The sequence below is a fragment of the Ptychodera flava genome, chromosome 20 (genome assembly GCF_041260155.1).
Source record: "Ptychodera flava strain L36383 chromosome 20, AS_Pfla_20210202, whole genome shotgun sequence".
Classification (NCBI taxonomy): Eukaryota; Metazoa; Hemichordata; class Enteropneusta; family Ptychoderidae; genus Ptychodera; species Ptychodera flava.
In genome coordinates, this window is record NC_091947.1 from 468405 (window position 1) to 488121 (window position 19717).

Sequence of the window (19717 nt, forward strand, 5' to 3'; positions counted from 1 at the left end):
ATGAATGAATGGATGAATAAATATTGAAATGCATTGAATGAACACTGTACTACAATATATGCCATAAGGAAATTTGATGATAGAGGCAATTGTTTACTGGGTTATTCATGCTTGATCACATGGACAGGAACTAGGTATGCCGGATTGACACTTGAACAACACAGGTATGTGAACACTGAAAAGAATTCACTTAACAGGGGATAATATCAGGTATAATGTTGACAATTCTTGTGGTAAAGATAGCATGAGACTTCTCTGTTCCGTACCAATGATGAGGTCAGTGATCACACTTTGAGCGATGAAGGTCAAGAGGTACTGGTAGGCAAAGCACGACAATGTGTGTAGCAATCAGGCGCCTACGTTTACAAAAATTTGGTGTGTCATGAAGGGCGGGAGAGAATCAGCTGTGATTGGAGAACAAAGCGGAAGTGAAGTGAGATGAAACTGCTATCAAATGTGAATGCATTCAGCTATCTGGTGTACCCACTTCTTATGAATTTCAAACAAAAAAAATTTCTGATTGTTGTAACTATAGAGAAACTGTATTAAAACAACTTGATATTTTTTAGTTTCATCTCTGAAAATCTGACAAATATATGTTTGTTTCCTCAGGAGCAGCATATATTACAGTGAACTTGATGCACTCTGTGGACTAGAACATGATCTTCATTCTGTAAAGTGCAATGATTAGATTATTATTCCTTGATTTGGTCACAGTCAGATGGTCAAATGTTTACTATCTTCGCAATCAAAGAACTTGCTGAACAAAACAATGGACTAATTTGAAATCCTGAACAATTTTTAATGAAATATAAAAATATTACATTTGACTGACATCCCTGTACATAAGTAGAATTCAGTAAATTTTTGAGCACAGTCAGGGACTGGATATGTTGGATGAAGACAAATACTAAACATCTGATGTAATTAGGATAGAATGGCCAGACACCTGTTATATCTCACTCCGTCCTCCTTCATATAATTCTGATTTTATATCAGGCATCTTATGCTCTTATAAAGTCTTCAATTATAATAATAACACTGAAGTTGCCATATTTTAAGATGAGAGTTAACAATTTTTCTATTAAAAACACTTCATACTCTGAGATAATATGACGTTTTCTGCAACTTCAGAACAAGTACATATACTTTTTCAATATACATAAATACCTATGGAGATTAAAACTTTGCTCGCTGGCCTAAGTATTATGGCCTAAGTATTATTGTGCATGATTACTATCATTATGAATATGCAAAATTTGATAAGGCGGCGGCTTGAGCTATTCAAAACACAGATACAAACTGATGTAAGACCTTGCCAGGGCAGTGAACTGTTACTTTGATGGTTTGCTGAAACCATTATTCCCACCCCTGACCAGGCTAGGGTCATTTGAAATATTACTTCACTGACCTTAGCCATGAGTGGACACTGAAAGATCAGCTTCGGGACTCCATGCTTTGTAAAATGGTTGACTTGTTAACACTACACAATGTAGTAGGGGTAACACTGGTGTCCATTACCAATCAAAGCTGACCTGTTCCACTAGACTATCAGACATCTGAAAATCAAAAAGTGCCTTAACCCTAAAAGACTCCGTTCCAGTACATGGCTCCAACTCTTTGCCATTGAATGAAATGAAGCGATTCACGTGGGAATTGAGTTTCCTTGCTTAAACTTTCAGTTAACTGCAGAGTCATTATTACCGGTATCAAGTTTCACTTTTTTGTTGACACATGTTGTGGAGTGAACTAGGCCATTTTTGATTGACACTCTGGGGAAAATTATTCCAACTCTAATTTATGACTTGTGTAAACATTGTATGTAGTCAAAGGCTGTAGGCGTCTTTTAACCCTACATCACATCCTTCTATGCTATGGTACAACATGGTAATTAAGATGGACCTATGGACAAAAAGGGAGACTTTGAAACACCAGCTCAGGTGGAAAGCTTCCTCCATGAATATTTACAGGGAAAAGTTGTCATAGTGACACTCTATTTTGGATATCTTTGTTTCTTGTGTACTACTCCTGTGACTGAGAGTATCTACTGAAGAACTTCTTACAGGCAATGACATCATTGGAGCAGATTTGTGCGACATTTTGGCACTGGATTAGAGCAGAGTTTTCATAGCAATGACTAGGCATATTTATTCAGCAGAATAGACCCTGTCATTTATCACTGATAGAGGAGAACCTATCAAGCACTGCTGACTTTATCTGTCCAATGTTCAGATATATGTACCATTTAATCAGTCCTAACACTGAACTGAACTGAAAGCAGTGACACACCAGTGACACTCCAGTGACACACCAGTGACACTCCAGTGACACACCAGTGACACACTAGTGCTCTCTGCTGATACCAGTGTTATGAAGCGGCTGTGCTGACTGGTATCTGCTTTGTCAGGAGGGACCCAACAAACACTGGCCCTGAGACAAATGCAGAATACTTACTTGGCAAATGATCAAAGAATATGAACATCACCTGTGTGCTTTGCAACCTTCACAGAGTAGTGCAAATTCTCCATTTCAGTTAGGCCATCACAAATTTTAGTAAATCCACTGGTCTGAGAGATCCAGGACACTAGTTCTTGAGCTAAAATCTGAAGATTTGCAATTCTAGAGGGATAACACATCATTGGATGGTTTGTTGCAACTACCGCATGACATCATATGAGTGCAAGACATATGGACTTTACAGTTATAATATTCCTTTACACTATCAAATAAATCAGTGAATTGCTTTACCCGTGCATTATATACAATTCAATCATGTATATAAATTCCGGTGTACAATCCCTGCCTTACTAACAAAAAGGCCTTGGTCTGACTCTCCCATTCAGTCATACCGGTATCACACAACAATTTTTCAAAACTCATATCCAAGTATACATCACACCCATGTGGGCACTACGACATGAATACAGTCAAAATATTGAGCTGACCTCCTTTTTGCATTTAAATAATGGAAAGTAAAGAAATGGATAAATGTCTTATCCTCCTTGACAGTGTATTTTAACAAAAAATCCACACTACACATATCTTACCATGCTTTTACCGTGTGTCTTAATATACCACATGGGAATAAAACCTTTATTGACTTGGTAATGATTTACACAGCCTTGGACATGTACATTACAGTACTTTATGTCCTGAGACTTGGTGCTCTTAAGCACTCATACAGCTACCTACATGTGAGACCATCACAGATGCATCCAGTTGATAAAAATATACCACGTAAATATACAGAATGTACCTGTCAAGGAAAAATATCACACTAATGTATCATATATCTCTTATGATTTATTTTGATATGCAAACAATAAATAACACTACACGGAATAAAGGATGCTCATAAAAATATCATTTAAACTGATAAATTGTTAGTGGACATGTGTATAGTGTAAAGTTGGAATGACTGAGTTTTCATGTGCAAATGTGTATCACGTTGAAAACTTCAAAAGAAAGTCTCTTTAGATGCATGCACTGTGTGTCTTCCTCACCACAAGGATTACTGTGTGTCCTTCAGAAAGTATCACCATTTGAATGGAATGATGGTGACACAATAGAAATGACAAAAGCACACTGGCTACAACAATGTAAATTTGGTGACATAATCTGAATTATGCATATTATTGTGGTTGGTAATGCCAAAATGTTGGTTATAATCTGAAACATCATCTAAAAACAGCTGCCAATCCAAAGTCAGTAGTAATAAGTATTGACTATGTGTTTATCATAGAGTCCACAACCATAGTGTTGTCCCTCACATTGACTCATGTATTTTCCATGCTCTTTTTATCTTTTCATGCACATAGACATTCACGATTTGTCCTACCGGGTAATCAATTTTAACATGATGAAGTGAAACCTCCATTGTGATCCTACAAAATGACTGGCTGTGCATGAGAGACTACCACTCCTCACATTTTCAACTCAGAAACCATATCACAGTAAACAGAGTCCAACCATGTGAAATCCTTTGATATTCCATGACTCCCCATGCTAACACTGCATGTTTAATAGCAAACATACCATCACATAGAAAACAACTCCAAAAGATCTTATCCATGAATCTCCATACTGTACACTGGCAATCATGCTGGGTTTTTTTCCCATTTGATAAACTACCTCTACATATGGATAACCAATTACATTTCCCTGGATATCCACATTGCTCATAATAGTGCGGAATCTATAATTTCCTGGAAAAGTAATAAATTGGGCAAAAGAATCCCTGTAAGTTCCTCTGTAATGATATGTGTATGTTTGTTTAGGGAAGTACTTCCTCAATCAATATTGCAGGCTTCACAGTGACAGTATAGCAATCACATTACAAAATACAAGAGAGGGATTATTACATGTACATGTACACTGTTCCCTAACAAATTTCAAATGGTAAAACATATGACAATCTAGTTTCTATTTTGTTATGCATGCATTCCACTATAAATCTGTGATTTTGAAAAGTTTCTTTTGTTTCCGTACTTTCATTTGTTTTGAAACAATAATTTTATTTGCATTTCCCTTCTTTTTTATCTGTTAGTGGCCCTGGCATGGCCTTGGCAAACAAACCAACAAATAAATAAATAAGTAAATAAATAAACAAATGTCTTTGACCAATTATTATGTTAATGAGTAAAGATTAAAGTCAAATATTACCACTGAATTTTTACTGAATAGAGCAATTTTTTTTAATTTGTCAACAATGAAGGAATGAAATAACTTATTAATGTATTTAATGTTAATCAAACACAGTGGAGCTGCAAAGGCCCTATGAATGCAAAGACGTCTTGAAATGACACAGCTTAGATGTAAATCTGTATGGGGAAAGAAGCAATTAGCAGGGTTTTGAAGAATGTCAATAATGTATGCAATAATTGTGAGGTTTTCCTACCTGTTCTTATACTTCTCCCAGTGAATAGTGCAATGTTTGATACACGGTATCTCCATGTACTTGTAAATACAATTCATATTCTGAGTACTGTCTAGATTCAAAATGTCCACTATGCAGTTACCGTAGCAATGGAAAATTGATAAACAAGTGCTGCAGTGTTGTCTTGTTGATCAATGGTTCATGGGTGACAACAAAAATCTGAACTATGTAGGGGGTGTTCTTGGGAATATAGCCTCTGATTTGACATTTCTGAATAAGTGAATCCAAATATGCACCAATAATGGCAACAATATATTCAAATGGGTGTCATGGTGAAATCAATGTTACATCATTGAGAATTGTCTTTGTTGAAATTATCTGTGATATTGGACCTACAACTCTTGAACATTGACTCAGTGACCTCAGTGACTCAACCACCCTAATTTTTCTCTCAATTCAAGCTTCATGTTTTCTGATGATACAGCCCAGCAAATTACAACATCAACACTTGACTTGTTGCTATAACATTACCTGGACTCTGCAAAACAGCACTCAAAACCTAGTAAACTACCTGGTAGCGAATTCAGGTTGACAACCTAATATTTAGGCAATAACATAGCCATGTCTAATTATAAGATGTTGAAAATCTATCCTATTGACCAAAGTGCAACTAAGAGTAAACAAGTAATATCTTGATAGATAAAAGTAGCTCTGCTAAATTTAGGACTGGCCTAGAATGAAATTTGATCAATACATGTTCAGGGTACAATGCACCAAAGTAATATGACATATGAACCTAAAATAAATCAACCCCGCACAGTTCTTGGAAATCAGTTTTTGTAAAGAACTACATGTGGGTCTGTCTCTGATTGATTTAATACATTTCACAATTTGTAATGGTTTGTTTGCCCTTTAAAATGAAGACATGAGAAGTATTAAAATATTTAGTGTTTCGTATCTAACTTGGACAATAACAAACATAGTAATCTGTTTATTGTTAAAAATATCACTAACTGCAAGTGAATTATAGTACCATACATATACATTAGGGGTAATATGTTTGGTGCAATGTTGTGTAAATATGTTGATAAAAATATGGTGAGCACTGCAGGGACGGGACTGCACCCAAACTTGTACAGCTGCATATATTGTAAATTCCATTTCCACCAAGGAAGATGGATTGCATTATGAACAGGGCGTGTTAACTACAGGGGTTTTATAATACTTCCTGAACACACATATACAACTTTTATTGGTGTTTCCTAAACTTGCTACTGGAATGTAGGATATGACATGCCGCTGGAACAAAACATTGAACTTGCTTCCATTCATTGACCTAGGAATTCAACTTTGAGAACCCAGATCACACATGTTATTTTTTGTTTCCTGTGTTTACAGTGAATGCCTATGAATTTGTCAATAGTGTTGATATAATAGACAGTTATACCAAACAGTGGGTTTTATGAATCACCACTTAGTGTATGGTCCTGGTAAATTGTTTTAAGAAACAAGAGTCAGAGCTTTTGTATTTGGTGATTGAACTCTGAAATGCTCCTTTCAATTCATGGAATGTACTGTATGCACACAGCCTCTTCAAACAAGCATAGTAATTCATGTTCACAAGTGATATAAATTACCATGGTACTTCCATACTCCCTGTGAAGTAGGCTATGGTAATACAGTGCGAACATCATTTTGGTATACCACACTGACTGGAAATTTTCATTCCCAATTCTGACCGTTTGTCAATGTAGAGAAGAATACAATTTAGGATATGGAGTCATTATTAAGAGCAGCTACTCTTCTTTCCACCCTTCCTTGTTATTGTTTGAAGGCAGAGTAATAAAATTGTCAGGTTACTGGGGAGGGGTTGATTCTGTTGTAGTAATAGTATCAGTGAAACGAGGGTGGAGACAAGGTGTAGAATCTTCCTCCCCGGAACAGAAATCTGCTTTCGTCATCAATCACCCTTACACATCTTGAAAATTTGCAAGAGGGGTACACACATTTCATAAATACGCAGTATAAAGGCTGAAATTACAACAGAAGTAATGAGTACCGTTTGAAATTATTTCCATCATTAATTAAACTACGACAGTTAAAGTGGGATATTGTCTGTCACAGTGTACTTTACCTAGCACTACATGAAGCCGACAGACATAAAGGCTTCACATGAGGAAGTCTACGAAAATTCAAACCATTTTGTGTAGATGAAGCCCAATGCATGCAAACCACAAATGTTTTGTTATGGTTTACACCGTGCACTCATTACATATATACAGGTAACTTCAGCGACATTGAGCTTTCCATCTTTCATTTGTTGGTAACATTACACACCGGAAGAGACAACTGTGAATTGAGGATACTTAATGGGCTTGCAGTTACGCACATTGTGGAAAGTGGCCTCCAACCCCAGAAGTCGGGTCGCAGCTGGCCGGCCACTGTTGGCAGACTAATAATTTTCTTACCTTATAAACTTTACCGAATGCACCATCGCCGAGCTCTCCTATTCGTTCCCAGTGGGCATACGGGTCTCTGTCCCTGATCAAGTTATTGTAACTCTTCGGCTTCTTCTTGTCAGTGCCGATTCTAAAAATCTTTTTGAAGAAAATCGACATAGTGCTAAAGCTGTTCGTTGGAAGCCACGAAATAGGCTTCCTTCTTCACAGAGAACAGGCTCCTCGCAGATCGAAATCAGCGGCACGGTACTCCGGCCAATCTCGCTCAGGAATCACAGCACTTGGTTTTGGCGAGTATGGATCATCCGTTTACCATATGCTTCGATACATATGTACTTTTGACATTAAGGGCGGCATGAAAGTTGAGAAAGTGAGGTGGGCTCTGACAAATGATGAATAAAAGAGCTCCTGTCACGAGATTCAACTCGAAAGTTCACTCACTTATTTGTTGTCGGCCATATTGAAATTTTACCACGCCTGCTCATGACGTCATCTAGACCATAATACCGTATTCCCTCGCATATTTTGAACACTGGCGGCGTTTCATATCCAAAACAAAGACCCCGTCAAAGTTCGCTCGCTCGACAAAGTCACTGCTATGTAGATGCCAGTTTGTTTGAATAAATTTATCTCTTTCATAAGAAATGAACAGACCGAATAATAACATTTTAAGGGCAAAAAAGTTTTTGAATTATCATTGGAAAGTCCGAAGAAATTCTGCGTAGTACACACTTTCAACTTATAATTTGGTAGTTTATCACATTTCCTTTTTTTCAAAGTATCACCAAGCTTTTTTATTATTTCAGATGGCACAATACGGAAGAACTATTTTTGAGTACCGTATAAAAAATTATATTAAAAGACAATGTTTGAAAATTGCAGAGTTTAACACGAAAGTTTTTACACTTGTGGACAGACCCTCATTTTTGGTTGTCAAAAGTGAAGTTTTGAGTCACACTCATATTTCTTGAAAACAGATTTTAATATTAATTTTTGTGGAAATAAAATGTCTTTTTTAATCAGCGGAAAGTTTCTCTGTAAAGGTAACATTATAATTTTTGACCACTTGATTGTGCAAATCATGGCATATGATCATCAGTGAAGTGGGAAGAAACAAAGAAAATGTTATCAAGATGTTTTTAAAAGAAAGGGCTGTCTTTCTGTCAACATTTAACTGTGTATTTCAAAACACGGTCCTTTGACATGTATTAGGTAAATAGAGGAATATAATTTACAATTTAAAACAACAACACATTATATAGTTCCAACATTGAATGTCTCAATAAGTTCAGTACGCATACAGCTTTCCCAAATGTAACTGATCAATACAAGCTGAAACTGAACAGTATTGAATTCTTGTTGGATAATATACCTGGTCAGCTGTTTTGGAGAGTTTGTTTGAAAATGTAGAGTGTTTTGTATTTAGAATATCTGACACAGCCCGTGTTTGGGATAAATAAAGTTCTATTGAATTGAATTGAACAGTGACCTGGAAGGACACATTGCACTTGTGAGGTAAACTGAAAATCTAAACTAGTTAATAGGTGTTTAAACTTTTTAACATGATAAAAAATCTTCAGAGAGGTAAGGCAGAAGCTGAATGCAAAAGGTTCCTGCTATGTGGACTTTTTCAGAAAGTGTTTTGGAGGTGATTTTTATCTTATTACTGAGTGAAGTAGATAAAGATACAGAGCCTTGTCCTCGTTTACAAAATCCCATCAGTTGAATTGTAGAATCAGAGTAACTGCAAGAAGTTCACCTACAATTTCAGTAATTACTACATAATGCCTTTAAAGTGTCAGACACAACTAAATTTCAGTTATCTCATTTTCAAAGTGTATCAAGACAATAAAGTTGATCACTCAATTACATAATCAGTTATAATAAAGCTAAACTAATTTACATGTGACTCATTTATAGTGTGCAAATGGCGGTGAAAGCACTCTGAATTTAAAAAACAAAAGGTATTCAAGTTTGCAGAACTTGACAACAGAGGGCTATATGGACAAATAGGATGGGAAATACACCAGATCAGATGGAGATGGTAACCTACCCACAAAGCGTCAACAGCTTCTATGTATTGCAAAGACAATGTCATCGTTCAATTGCCTCTTTGCACACAAGGACAACTCGACTGCATCTGATATTTTTATGCTGGCGTCCCAATGAGAATTCATTTTGAAATACGAATTCCTTGATGACATGCAATGATTCCGGAGTGAAAATAAGCATATTAATTACAAATTTATATTTGAAATTCATGCGGGATACCAGTAAAAACTTCTGGAAACAATTATCTGTGTTAAATATTAAAAGGGAGCACCAACATACTGGATAGCTAGCACACAAGTACTGTGAATAGAATTACAACATTTTCCCCTACATTTGTAGTCCAAGTAACTTGTATTTCTTGATTTCACTGAAGTACATATGATCTACTTTAATAGGAGTAATCTTTAATAAAACCTGATGCACTAGAAACCTATATCCTTTGTTTGGTGTCAGTGCGCCTTTCCCAGTCTGAAATTCCTTAATGCCACTTTAGTTTACTTTACTTTATTGCTCAACAACACACTCAAGGAGTGCGGTAAGGCAAAAATTACAAAGTTGGTTTCAAGAAAACTTTGTTTTTTATATTTGGAGAAATACCAACTGGTCTTTAACACACATGTTGTGCATAATCTACACATAAATATAGACAAAGACTTCATACAATTATACTTTTTCAATATGCCAACAAATGTGGTTTGATTATGAATACAATTTTCTTCATGACAGGACACACAACACAAGCAAACCACGAGAAGATATTTCAGAAAGTGTCGCTCTATCATGATTTTTCCTAGTATGAATGTATCAACGTGTCCAAAAAAATGCTTTTTATAATTGTGCAACAGACAGATCATTACTCACGGTCATGACTTGTAGCAGTTACATGTGTTGCAATTAAATTATCATTTTTGTTACGGTTTCAGAGTCCAAATTTTTAAAATTTGTTTTTACAGCAGAATCCTTATTGTGATTTTGACACTGGCAAAACAAATTCTTTTCTATCAAATGATGTCATAGCCCAGACCTCCATAGCCAGTCATGTGCATATTCAAATTTCTAGCTGACGTGCACTGCACTGTGCAGGCTATGACGTTGCTTTGCCCGTCACTTGGTAACGATAATGTTGTGGGTCACATGTCTAGATCACATGATTGATATTGAGAATTGAAGTGTTACACAACCCCTAAAACTAAGGAATCATTTCTAGTGCAGTCAACTTTTTTGATTGATGACCCCTGTATAGTCAGAAAAAGGAAATGAATACACAAATAATACATATACAAACATACATACATAAATATATACAGGTGTTGCAGCAAGGTCTCAAATGTTTCAAACACAGCATTTTTATCAGTTTTGACCATCAAAGAATGGAAATATTTTGCTGATGCAATTGATAGGTTTCTGATTCTAGAAATGTGTGTAGTACGTCAGTGTGAACAGATTTCCTGACTTTATCTGTGAGATGGAATAAGGAAACAAGTATTGAATAAAACAAATACACAGTTACAATCAGACAAGTACAGTACTTGATAACATACAACAGAATGACCTGCATATACACAGTCAGAATATTTAGCAAAATAAAACTGACTCAAACTAATACGTAGTATCTTATAAATACCTGTAGATTTTTATTTCTTGTGCTTGTAAAACAGTCTATTCAGTTTTGATTTTTTCATCTTTACACAGAGATCAAAATTAAAATTCACACAAGAACTGCCACAGAAAAAAATTAACAGGAAACCCAAAGTGACAGAACATGAAGTAAAAGTTGGTATCTTACATGTAACAGTTTGATACAGGTGAAAACAATACCGAGGGGTGGTCAAAGCATGGATACATCTGGGAAAATTCACCTTGTCCTGATGATCTGAATTCAGTATTCAAGATTTTCATGTAGACAGTATGGCACAGGAAACCTGTAAATAGAGATCTATCAAGATTTAGAAGAACTTATCTGACTAAATGGCTATCCAAATTATGGAATCCAGGGTTTGCAGAATACACAACTGTTAAGTAAATAAAAAAATATTACATAAAAATTGTACTGGGTACAAATCCACATTTTTTCTCGCCGGGCAAAAATCACTGTAAATTTCATCAAGATCATTACTTTTACTGAGAGGCTTAATTATTGGGGACAGACAACAAAGCCTCAATTGTGAACATATGCAAAAAGACAAAATATAAGCTCTTTTGGTATTTATATTCATACCAAATATGAGCTAAAAAACAACAAAGTGTGATCCTCATGGGTAAATAAACCAGAATTGATTGTGCACAATAGAAGTAAATTTTTGGAAATTAGAGTACAAGAGGTTGTAAAGATATGTTATAGCAGATGACAAAGTCCATTTCACTATGTATTTTTTAATGCACATATTTTGAAAATCTTTTCTGAGGTTTGTGTATCAGTACCTCATGCTACCAATTGGCAATTTTTCAGAAATTCATTATTTTCCTCGACACCTTGTTACTTATGAATGTTTCCTTTAATCATTATGGAGCCACACCTTTGAAAATCAATGCAGAAAGTGTTTTGTTTACAATTTTTTCTAGGAAAAGAATGAAAAATACTGTATGTCTCTCTTTTTTTTAAAGAAGTGTCAACTGGCCAGTGTCATATTTGACATATATACATGTGTTATGCAATTGTTACATCAACATTTGCAAACTTCATAATCTCTAAAAGCCATTGCCCTACAAGCAAGGACCTAAACAAGATCCCAATACCTGAAAACATGGCTGACTTCATTTGAACAATCACTACTCCGTTGGGAATATGAAGAGGCAAAGATACAGCATCTCTGTACACAGCTACTGCAAAGCAGAAAACTATGATGAATCTTTTCAAGTTGCTTATACACTGACTTAATCAGAATAAAACCTCACCACTCATTCTCAGTGACACCTTCACCTTGTTCCTTAGGTTCTCTCAGTTTACAATTTTTTAATTTCTCACCCAGAACTCATGGCTTAATGTTTTCACAACAGAGATCTATACTTTTGCACATCAATAATTACAGTGTGCTGTTCTAAGAGTTTTTCACATCACAAACTACTTCTACCACTCATTGCTCATCACATTATTTATTGCAGATGTGTTTTTGCACTAAGTTTGCAAGGGAATGTATGAATTTTGAATGCTCAACCATGATAACTCCTCAAAACTGATCCATCAATCTCTTCAACAATACCAGCCTGGTTCAATATCACATGCAAAAGAGTAAGATTAAGTATACAACACATAGGCTGCTGTAAAAAAATTCACTGATACTCCTTATACTTCCTTGGTTTTACTAACTCTACCGTCTGCCCAAAGTGCAATGATTTTTGCAAACTATCCCCTCCATCAGGTTCCTGGTCCCGCTGACCGCCATTGACACAAATGGGATTAAACTGCTCTTGAAATAAGGGGGGCTTGGCTTGGAAATGACTGTATCGCCTTTTTTTCAGAACTATTGGTATGGCAGATTGAAATCTTTAAAGAGCAACCGGTTTTGAAATTTGTTGCACTGGTCAAGAATGAAATTCTGCTAGTTACATATTGTTGCAAATAAACAGCTGGTATCCTCAAAATAACAACGCACAATAGACAGCATTGCAGAGATGACTCTAGGTTTCTGGTTTCTGTCTGGACACTTCAACATAATAGCTGGCACAAGAACTTATGATTTGGTGAATGATTATACTGACCAGTATTTTATTGAACTTTCAAATACAGGCTTCTAAATTTCAGTTTTCACCTCTCATCATCAGGTTTTACAATTATTGTTCATGAAATCTTCCATACTTTTATCAAAGCTTGGTACGAACCCCCAAGTTTAGCTTGTTGGCGGGTAGTTTTATGCATATGAATTGCCGATTGCAGGAGTGTATTCTCATTCTGAAAACATGTTTACAAACTGTAACTTCTAAACTATTATTCAATGTTTAACCTCTTGGCAGGTAGTTTTTATGCATTTATATCAATTGCTGATTGCGGGAGCGCATTCTCATCCTGAAAACATGTTTACAAACTGTTAACTTCTAAACTATTATTCGATGTTTAACTTTTTGGCTACCATATCAAATGTTACCCCTATACCAAAGATTATCTGAATATTCATATGATCTCCCCAGAATTTTTCTTCACTAAAGGTGTACAGTAATGCAATATGGCAGTAGTTCATTCAACATGGTAAAGATGTTAAAGAATAGACGATGTGGTTTTGCGTTGAACTACAGTACTACCTGCGACAGACTACTGAATGGTTTTATCAGAACTTTCCTTTTGGTAACCCTTGCAATAAATTTATGGAAAGTATGATCAAAAATTTCGCTGATGTTCGGTTATAATTGTAGTGTCTGCAGCTTCTTGATCTATAACGATTGATCAAAGAGAAGTTACACAATAATAAAAAATGTCTTCTACTACAGTAAACAGGATATCCTTGAAATTGTAAACTAAAACCTAACATAAATGATGACCTTCAACTGGGGATGTTGATATAAAAATATGGCACTCTTGTTGCAGCGGCATATCATGCTTTGTTATTGCATAAAAAAAATTTCCTGGCAACATTTGAAGCTGCTGTGCAACTGACGCTAGGTATATCCTGACAACTTTACAGGAGATCAAACATAGACCATAGCAGATTTGCATGTAAACAAATACCTGATATAATGTAGAATCCCCTCCTTGCCATGTGCAAGCATTGCACATTGATGATATTAAAGGTATACTGTCACCTGTTCCAATTTTGCCACAGTTACCATGGAAAGAGAAAATCTAACCAATCACAGATTTTAAGCGGGTGGCCGCTTTTTAAAAACAGCGCCCTCACATGGGCATTTTGAATACCAAGGAACGTCCCTTTGACCATATATGGGCATATTTAGATTACAGGTTACTGTATACCTTTAACACACACAGCTTTTAGTCCACAGCATCCCCTGCTTGACTTGGAGCTGCATGATGAAAATAACGGTTTTTGAAAACTCCTATGTATTGCTCTAATTGAACAGAACAGAAAACAGCAATGATTATGACCTTTAACCCCAATGCTGTTGGTCAAACCATGGGGGATCTGGGAAATTCATGCAACAATACACCAGAAACAGTATGGAAACTTTCCCTAACCAAACCTGGGTTGAATAGCAATAGGAAAATGCACTACAGTAGATCTGGAAATCTGTGAGATTGGTAGTCAGCTCATCTGAGGAGTACTTTCAGCAAATGTTTCTGATGTTAACTTATAATTTGACTGGTGACAATGCTGGTATTGAGTGGCAAAGGGTTGTTTACCAGGGAATCTGCAGCTTTATGTCCTGAGGTTAGCTTTGAAAGGTACAGAGTCTAGCAAGCAAGACCAAAGGTACTACACTGATGGTATTGTTGTGTAAACTCTCATCATAGAGGCTGGAGAATATTTCCAAGTACATAAATATTTTCTGTACATTATTTTCAAGGAATGCGGGAACAGCATCATCCATGACCTGCTGATTGCCAGCAAAATGCACTCGCTCTATAACACTGACGGAAAAAAAACTGCACAATTTCACATAATGCAGGTCAAGTCACAGTCCTTCAAAAAGGGAAGGACTCTGGTTGAGTACATGACTGGGAGTCATATGACAGGATGACAAAGCTGGGTAAGAAATCGAAGAAATAAAATCATGTAGATTGACAATACAGAGTCTCATGCGTCCCTTTAAAAATAGAATTAAAAACTAAATAAAGAATGACTCTGTTCTACACACTTTTCTACAAAGACTAAAGCACAGGAACACAAATTCTGATGACACTGGTCCCAACAACATAATCAAGTAAAAACTTTCACTTCAAAAAGTGAGACACTGACAAGAAACATGTTAATCTTATATTTTAAAAATCTCCACATTTACACATTAAATACGAGAATATTGTAGAGCTCTTGGAAGTTCAGTGCCTTTTCAATTTTGAAAGGAACGTCTCTTAAAAAGAACAGTGACATTTTAATTCAACTGTTGCATCATTACAAGTTCACATAGTACAAATACAAGAGGTTGTACACTGCAATCTTTTCAAGCAAGCTTTTAAGGGACGACTGATTATTCTGGGCAAACCGTTATTGTGTAGAGGCTCATGTAAAGACTCAGAGCAACTATTCACATATCACTTTTCACATACATATTACTTTCCCAAATAAATGCGGATGGACAGGTCCTCCTCAACATTAACTGTCATATATAGGCATATTGCTGAAATGTTAACATTTTGGATCACATTCGAGACTGTTAAGCAATCGTGTCAATCAACTGTTCAGTAAATCACTTGCCTTTACCAGATGAAGAAAAAAGGTTGAAGGAGTAAATCTCCATGGAAACTATTGGTACACAAATACCTTTTGTCAAACTTCATGGTGAAACTTCATAGTTTACAAGTAATTTCTCTTTGTGTACAAACCACTTGCTTTCATATATCCACATCCGGTAATAGATAAGAACAGAAAAGTCCTTACTGCTTTACGTTAGAAGAGGATACCAAAAAGCCAAATGCACCCTAAAACGATCACCACCATGGTTTGTCCCAAATCCATTGTTTTCTATGGTAAAGTTGGACCTGTACACAGGGAACTGGGGTGAAAGGGTTAAGACGAGCCCCACTGGTTGCTTGGCTTTTCTCTGGTGTATGGGATAGTTACCGGCAGTGGGTTTCACGTTCACCCCACCATCTACGCGACAGTCTGCCAAAGTATATTGCTTCAATGTTGCAACCACCTCACCACTAACATGACAGTCTGAAGTGCATTCCTTCAATGTACTATTTTGATATCTATAAAGCCTACAGATGTACCAAAGGGCAAGTCTGCATGGACCTCTGAAAACAAGTGGTTCTGGACATCAGTAAAAGTTAGCATCATTCCTACCGGTGTTCACTCAAAGAGATTAAAGCAGAGATAGGATTTACCTAAAAAATGCTACATTTCAGCTGAGGGGAATATCTTTTCTTTATTATAATCTTAATTAGGACTGTATGGTTGCCAGCTTTTGCTAGGCTGATCGGAAAAGCTATAGAAGATGTTCAACTCCAGGAACAAACAGACCGGTACAGTATGATCATCCACTGAATAATCTTTCTTTCCAGCTAAAATCCCCCCTTCCCCTTTAACCTTGCTTTTTTTAGACTGTACATTAAAACTACATATAATACTGCATAATAATCAAAATTGTTTGAAGGGATATGTTAGCATGTTGAACTAGCAGTACACCTGGTCAAAAGTCCACTATATGGTTCTCAGCTTTCAAAGCAATGCCAATTCTGTGCCTCCTGCAATCATTATATATTATGATTGGTTGGTACAAACAAGACACAAATTATCATCCATGTCATAATAAACAAATAAATTTATAAAAGAAAGAAAATTTCTTGGCTCACTATAACATGTTAATGCTAATAGTGCCAGAGATTGACAAGTGCACAATGAACAACATTGATAAGATAATTGACAAGATTACCGTGAAACAAATTCATGGTTTGGAATTTCTCACATTCAGTTCACTTTTTCATTTATTGAATAAAGAACTTCGCTTATGTACAACATAGTATAGTTTCAGAAACTTTCAGCTTGTTCTTTTAGGATTCACATTTTATCTTGTCAAATTTCACTTTACCATTTTAATTTTTTCTTTTGTTCTGTACACATTCAACGCAGCTGAAAATACAGGGCTTCTTGGGAAATTATCTTTGACGCATGGGCTTAAATTGCTCATTTTCTTTAAAAAAGCTAAACAAAACTTATCTCACTGCTTTTAGTTTCAAACCATGAATGGTGATTTGTTTCTTCCTGACCGAAAATTTACTCACAAATTCTCCTTTCAGCATGGATAGAGGGCACAGTACATACTGAAACATCTTTCAATCCAATTGGCAAAGGAGAACTTGGTATGTGCTGTATACTTGACATAAACAAAACATCAAAAAAGGGGGCATTCTTTCAAGGATTTGGGAAAACAATATGTAAACATCTATCATAAGTCTAAATTATGCTGATTATCAATTGGAGCCTTCAATGCACATCTCTGCTCTAATGGTATAAACTTTAAAAACATGACATCTGAAAAACAGAACTTCGGAAAAACTGTATGTCCTTCTAAGCTCAAACAGCATAGTATGAGCAGGAAGATCCTACAGTACACGCTATCAGAGAATATGTAGTTTTAATATACCTGTTGTTGACTTCAAGAAATTTCAAAAATCTGTTTTTCAAGAGCTGAATCCTATTTGCTTGAGACATCACTGACATGATTACAACACTGGCACTTCAACACTTGTGGCTCATTCCGTATTTCAAAGCCTACTTCAGATATTTAACACTGCATTAAACATTAAATGTACAACACTAATTCTGTGGCTTTCACTTTGTCACTGCTCATGTAAAGAATTTAAAATGTTATTGATGTAGCAAATAAGCTACATATTACACTCTGCCTGTGCCAATATTGCCCCTTGCACAGTGATATTGCCCTAGACAGTAGAAATAATACTGGCGACAACTATGCCATCTGTTCAAATATTATTACCTTACAAGGATATAAACTTTAATAGCATTGGTCACTGCATGAATCATATTTCTGTTTTCGGTTTAAGGGCCAGACCCGATTTTTTTTCAGGAGTATCATCTAAAGCAATACTGCCCTCTCATGTCAGTATTAGTGAGCCACTAACCAATACATGTGTGAGTTTTGTTCTTTCAATATTTTCCAATCTCAATATTGTAACATTGTAGCAGTGAATTCATTCCAGTAGCATACAATGTAGCAAATACTTTTGCAACAGTGTATCAAAATCAAGACCCAAATTTATCTTTTAGGATACTGTATACTGATATGCATTGACAATATCATTTTTGTACGAGGAAAAAATTTCATTTAATACAAAAAAAAATACTGAAAATTATCTTGTGTTCAAAAGTATGTGTTAGTAGCTCTCTAATCCAACCCTAAAATGCTGCTATCAGTTACGTTACCGTACAGACAAGATGGAACTGACATATCTCTTCTTCATACCAAGCAATGTATCAGCAAACTCTTGCCTATGTTTTGGAAACCTTACCAGCAGGCCAACATAGGCATCTGCAGGACAAGCTAATCTTCCTCAAAAGCAGATGGGACTCAATTATCAGGTACATGTTTCGACTTCTTAAAAGCCAAGCAAAACAACAGGAAGAATTAATGGCTCGATTCCACCCACTGAAGCTGGTGACTTCAAAACATACTTTGTGAACCAATCCAGTTGACGAATGAATCCACATGCAAAACAATTACAGTAACTTTGTAAATAACATTGATGTGCAATCTTGCTCTCAAAATTGCTAAAAGCGGATAATATCCATAGTCTCTCCCATTCATTTCCTAAATTCTTTTTTTTTCCTGGGCAACTTCATATGCCAGAAAAGAAGTGCTTTTCTTGATCAGATATGAGACACATCAACTGACACATATTATGTCGTACTATTCACAAGACTGTAGTCATCAAAGCTGAGACCTTGAAGATATCGTCCACTGGGCGATATATTAATTTATCCACCTTAAAAATATCGTCCACTGGGAGATATATTAATTTATCCACCTTAAAAGATATATTAATTTATCCACCCAATGGAATTTCTTTGCACCTCCACAGTGAGATGCATAATTATCCACTTGGAAATTTTATCGTTTATCCCCTGGGTGATGCATCAGTTGTCCACTGGAGTAGGATTTGAAGGAGCTACGACAACTTGAACAATAAATCCCTTTGGGATCTTGGCTTCTTCTATTTTAGTTTTATCGTTAAGTAGTCTTCCTGAGAAGAACCATCTCTGGCGTGATGGTTCAATGCCTTCTTCCGTGTGAATCCTACGTTTCACTTGTTGGACAGTTTCAGTGCTCCGTACAGTCATTTTCAAATCCTTGCCTGTTGACAGACGCAGCTTGACCGTGGTCTCAACGCCGCCAGTGCTGGCTGGTTCAAGATCTGCTGCATCGGACTCACTAGTTTCCTCAATCATATTGATGGGAGGGCTCAAGCAATAAACAGGTAGTACGTAACGGTTTCCTAGTTCATCATAGCAATCTTCCAATGTTCCTGAAAAGCGAGAGCAAGATGGCACAAATAAGGGGTAAGACTGACTGAGAAGTAAATACTTGAGGTTAAATACTCAGTAATTTGGGGAAATGAAATGTAATGTAATGTACAGACCACAAACATCATGTGATCCTATAAGCGCCTATTGCTGTGTATGTGACAAATGGAAGCCAAAAATCCCAAACTCAGTAATTTGGGGAGATGACATGTAACATACAGACAAAGCATATAATGAGA

At 36.1% G+C, this 19717-nt stretch overlaps 2 protein-coding genes across 2 annotated transcripts in view; both read right to left on the reverse strand.

Annotated features, from left to right (window-relative positions):
* LOC139119685 (serine/threonine-protein kinase 10-like) overlaps positions 1–7649 on the reverse strand; it is a 50958-nt gene extending 43309 nt beyond the window's left edge. Inside the window, 1 exon segment of the mRNA XM_070683530.1 lies at positions 7345–7649. Within this exon segment, the coding sequence (XP_070539631.1) occupies positions 7345–7494 (150 nt within the window). The 5' untranslated portion in view covers positions 7495–7649.
* Positions 7650–10997: 3348 nt separating this feature from the next.
* LOC139119686 (ubiquitin domain-containing protein 2-like) overlaps positions 10998–19717 on the reverse strand; it is a 41105-nt gene continuing 32385 nt past the window's right edge. Inside the window, exon 3 of the mRNA XM_070683531.1 lies at positions 10998–19480. Within this exon, the coding sequence (XP_070539632.1) occupies positions 19092–19480 (389 nt within the window). The 3' untranslated portion in view covers positions 10998–19091. The remainder of the gene's footprint in view (positions 19481–19717) is intronic.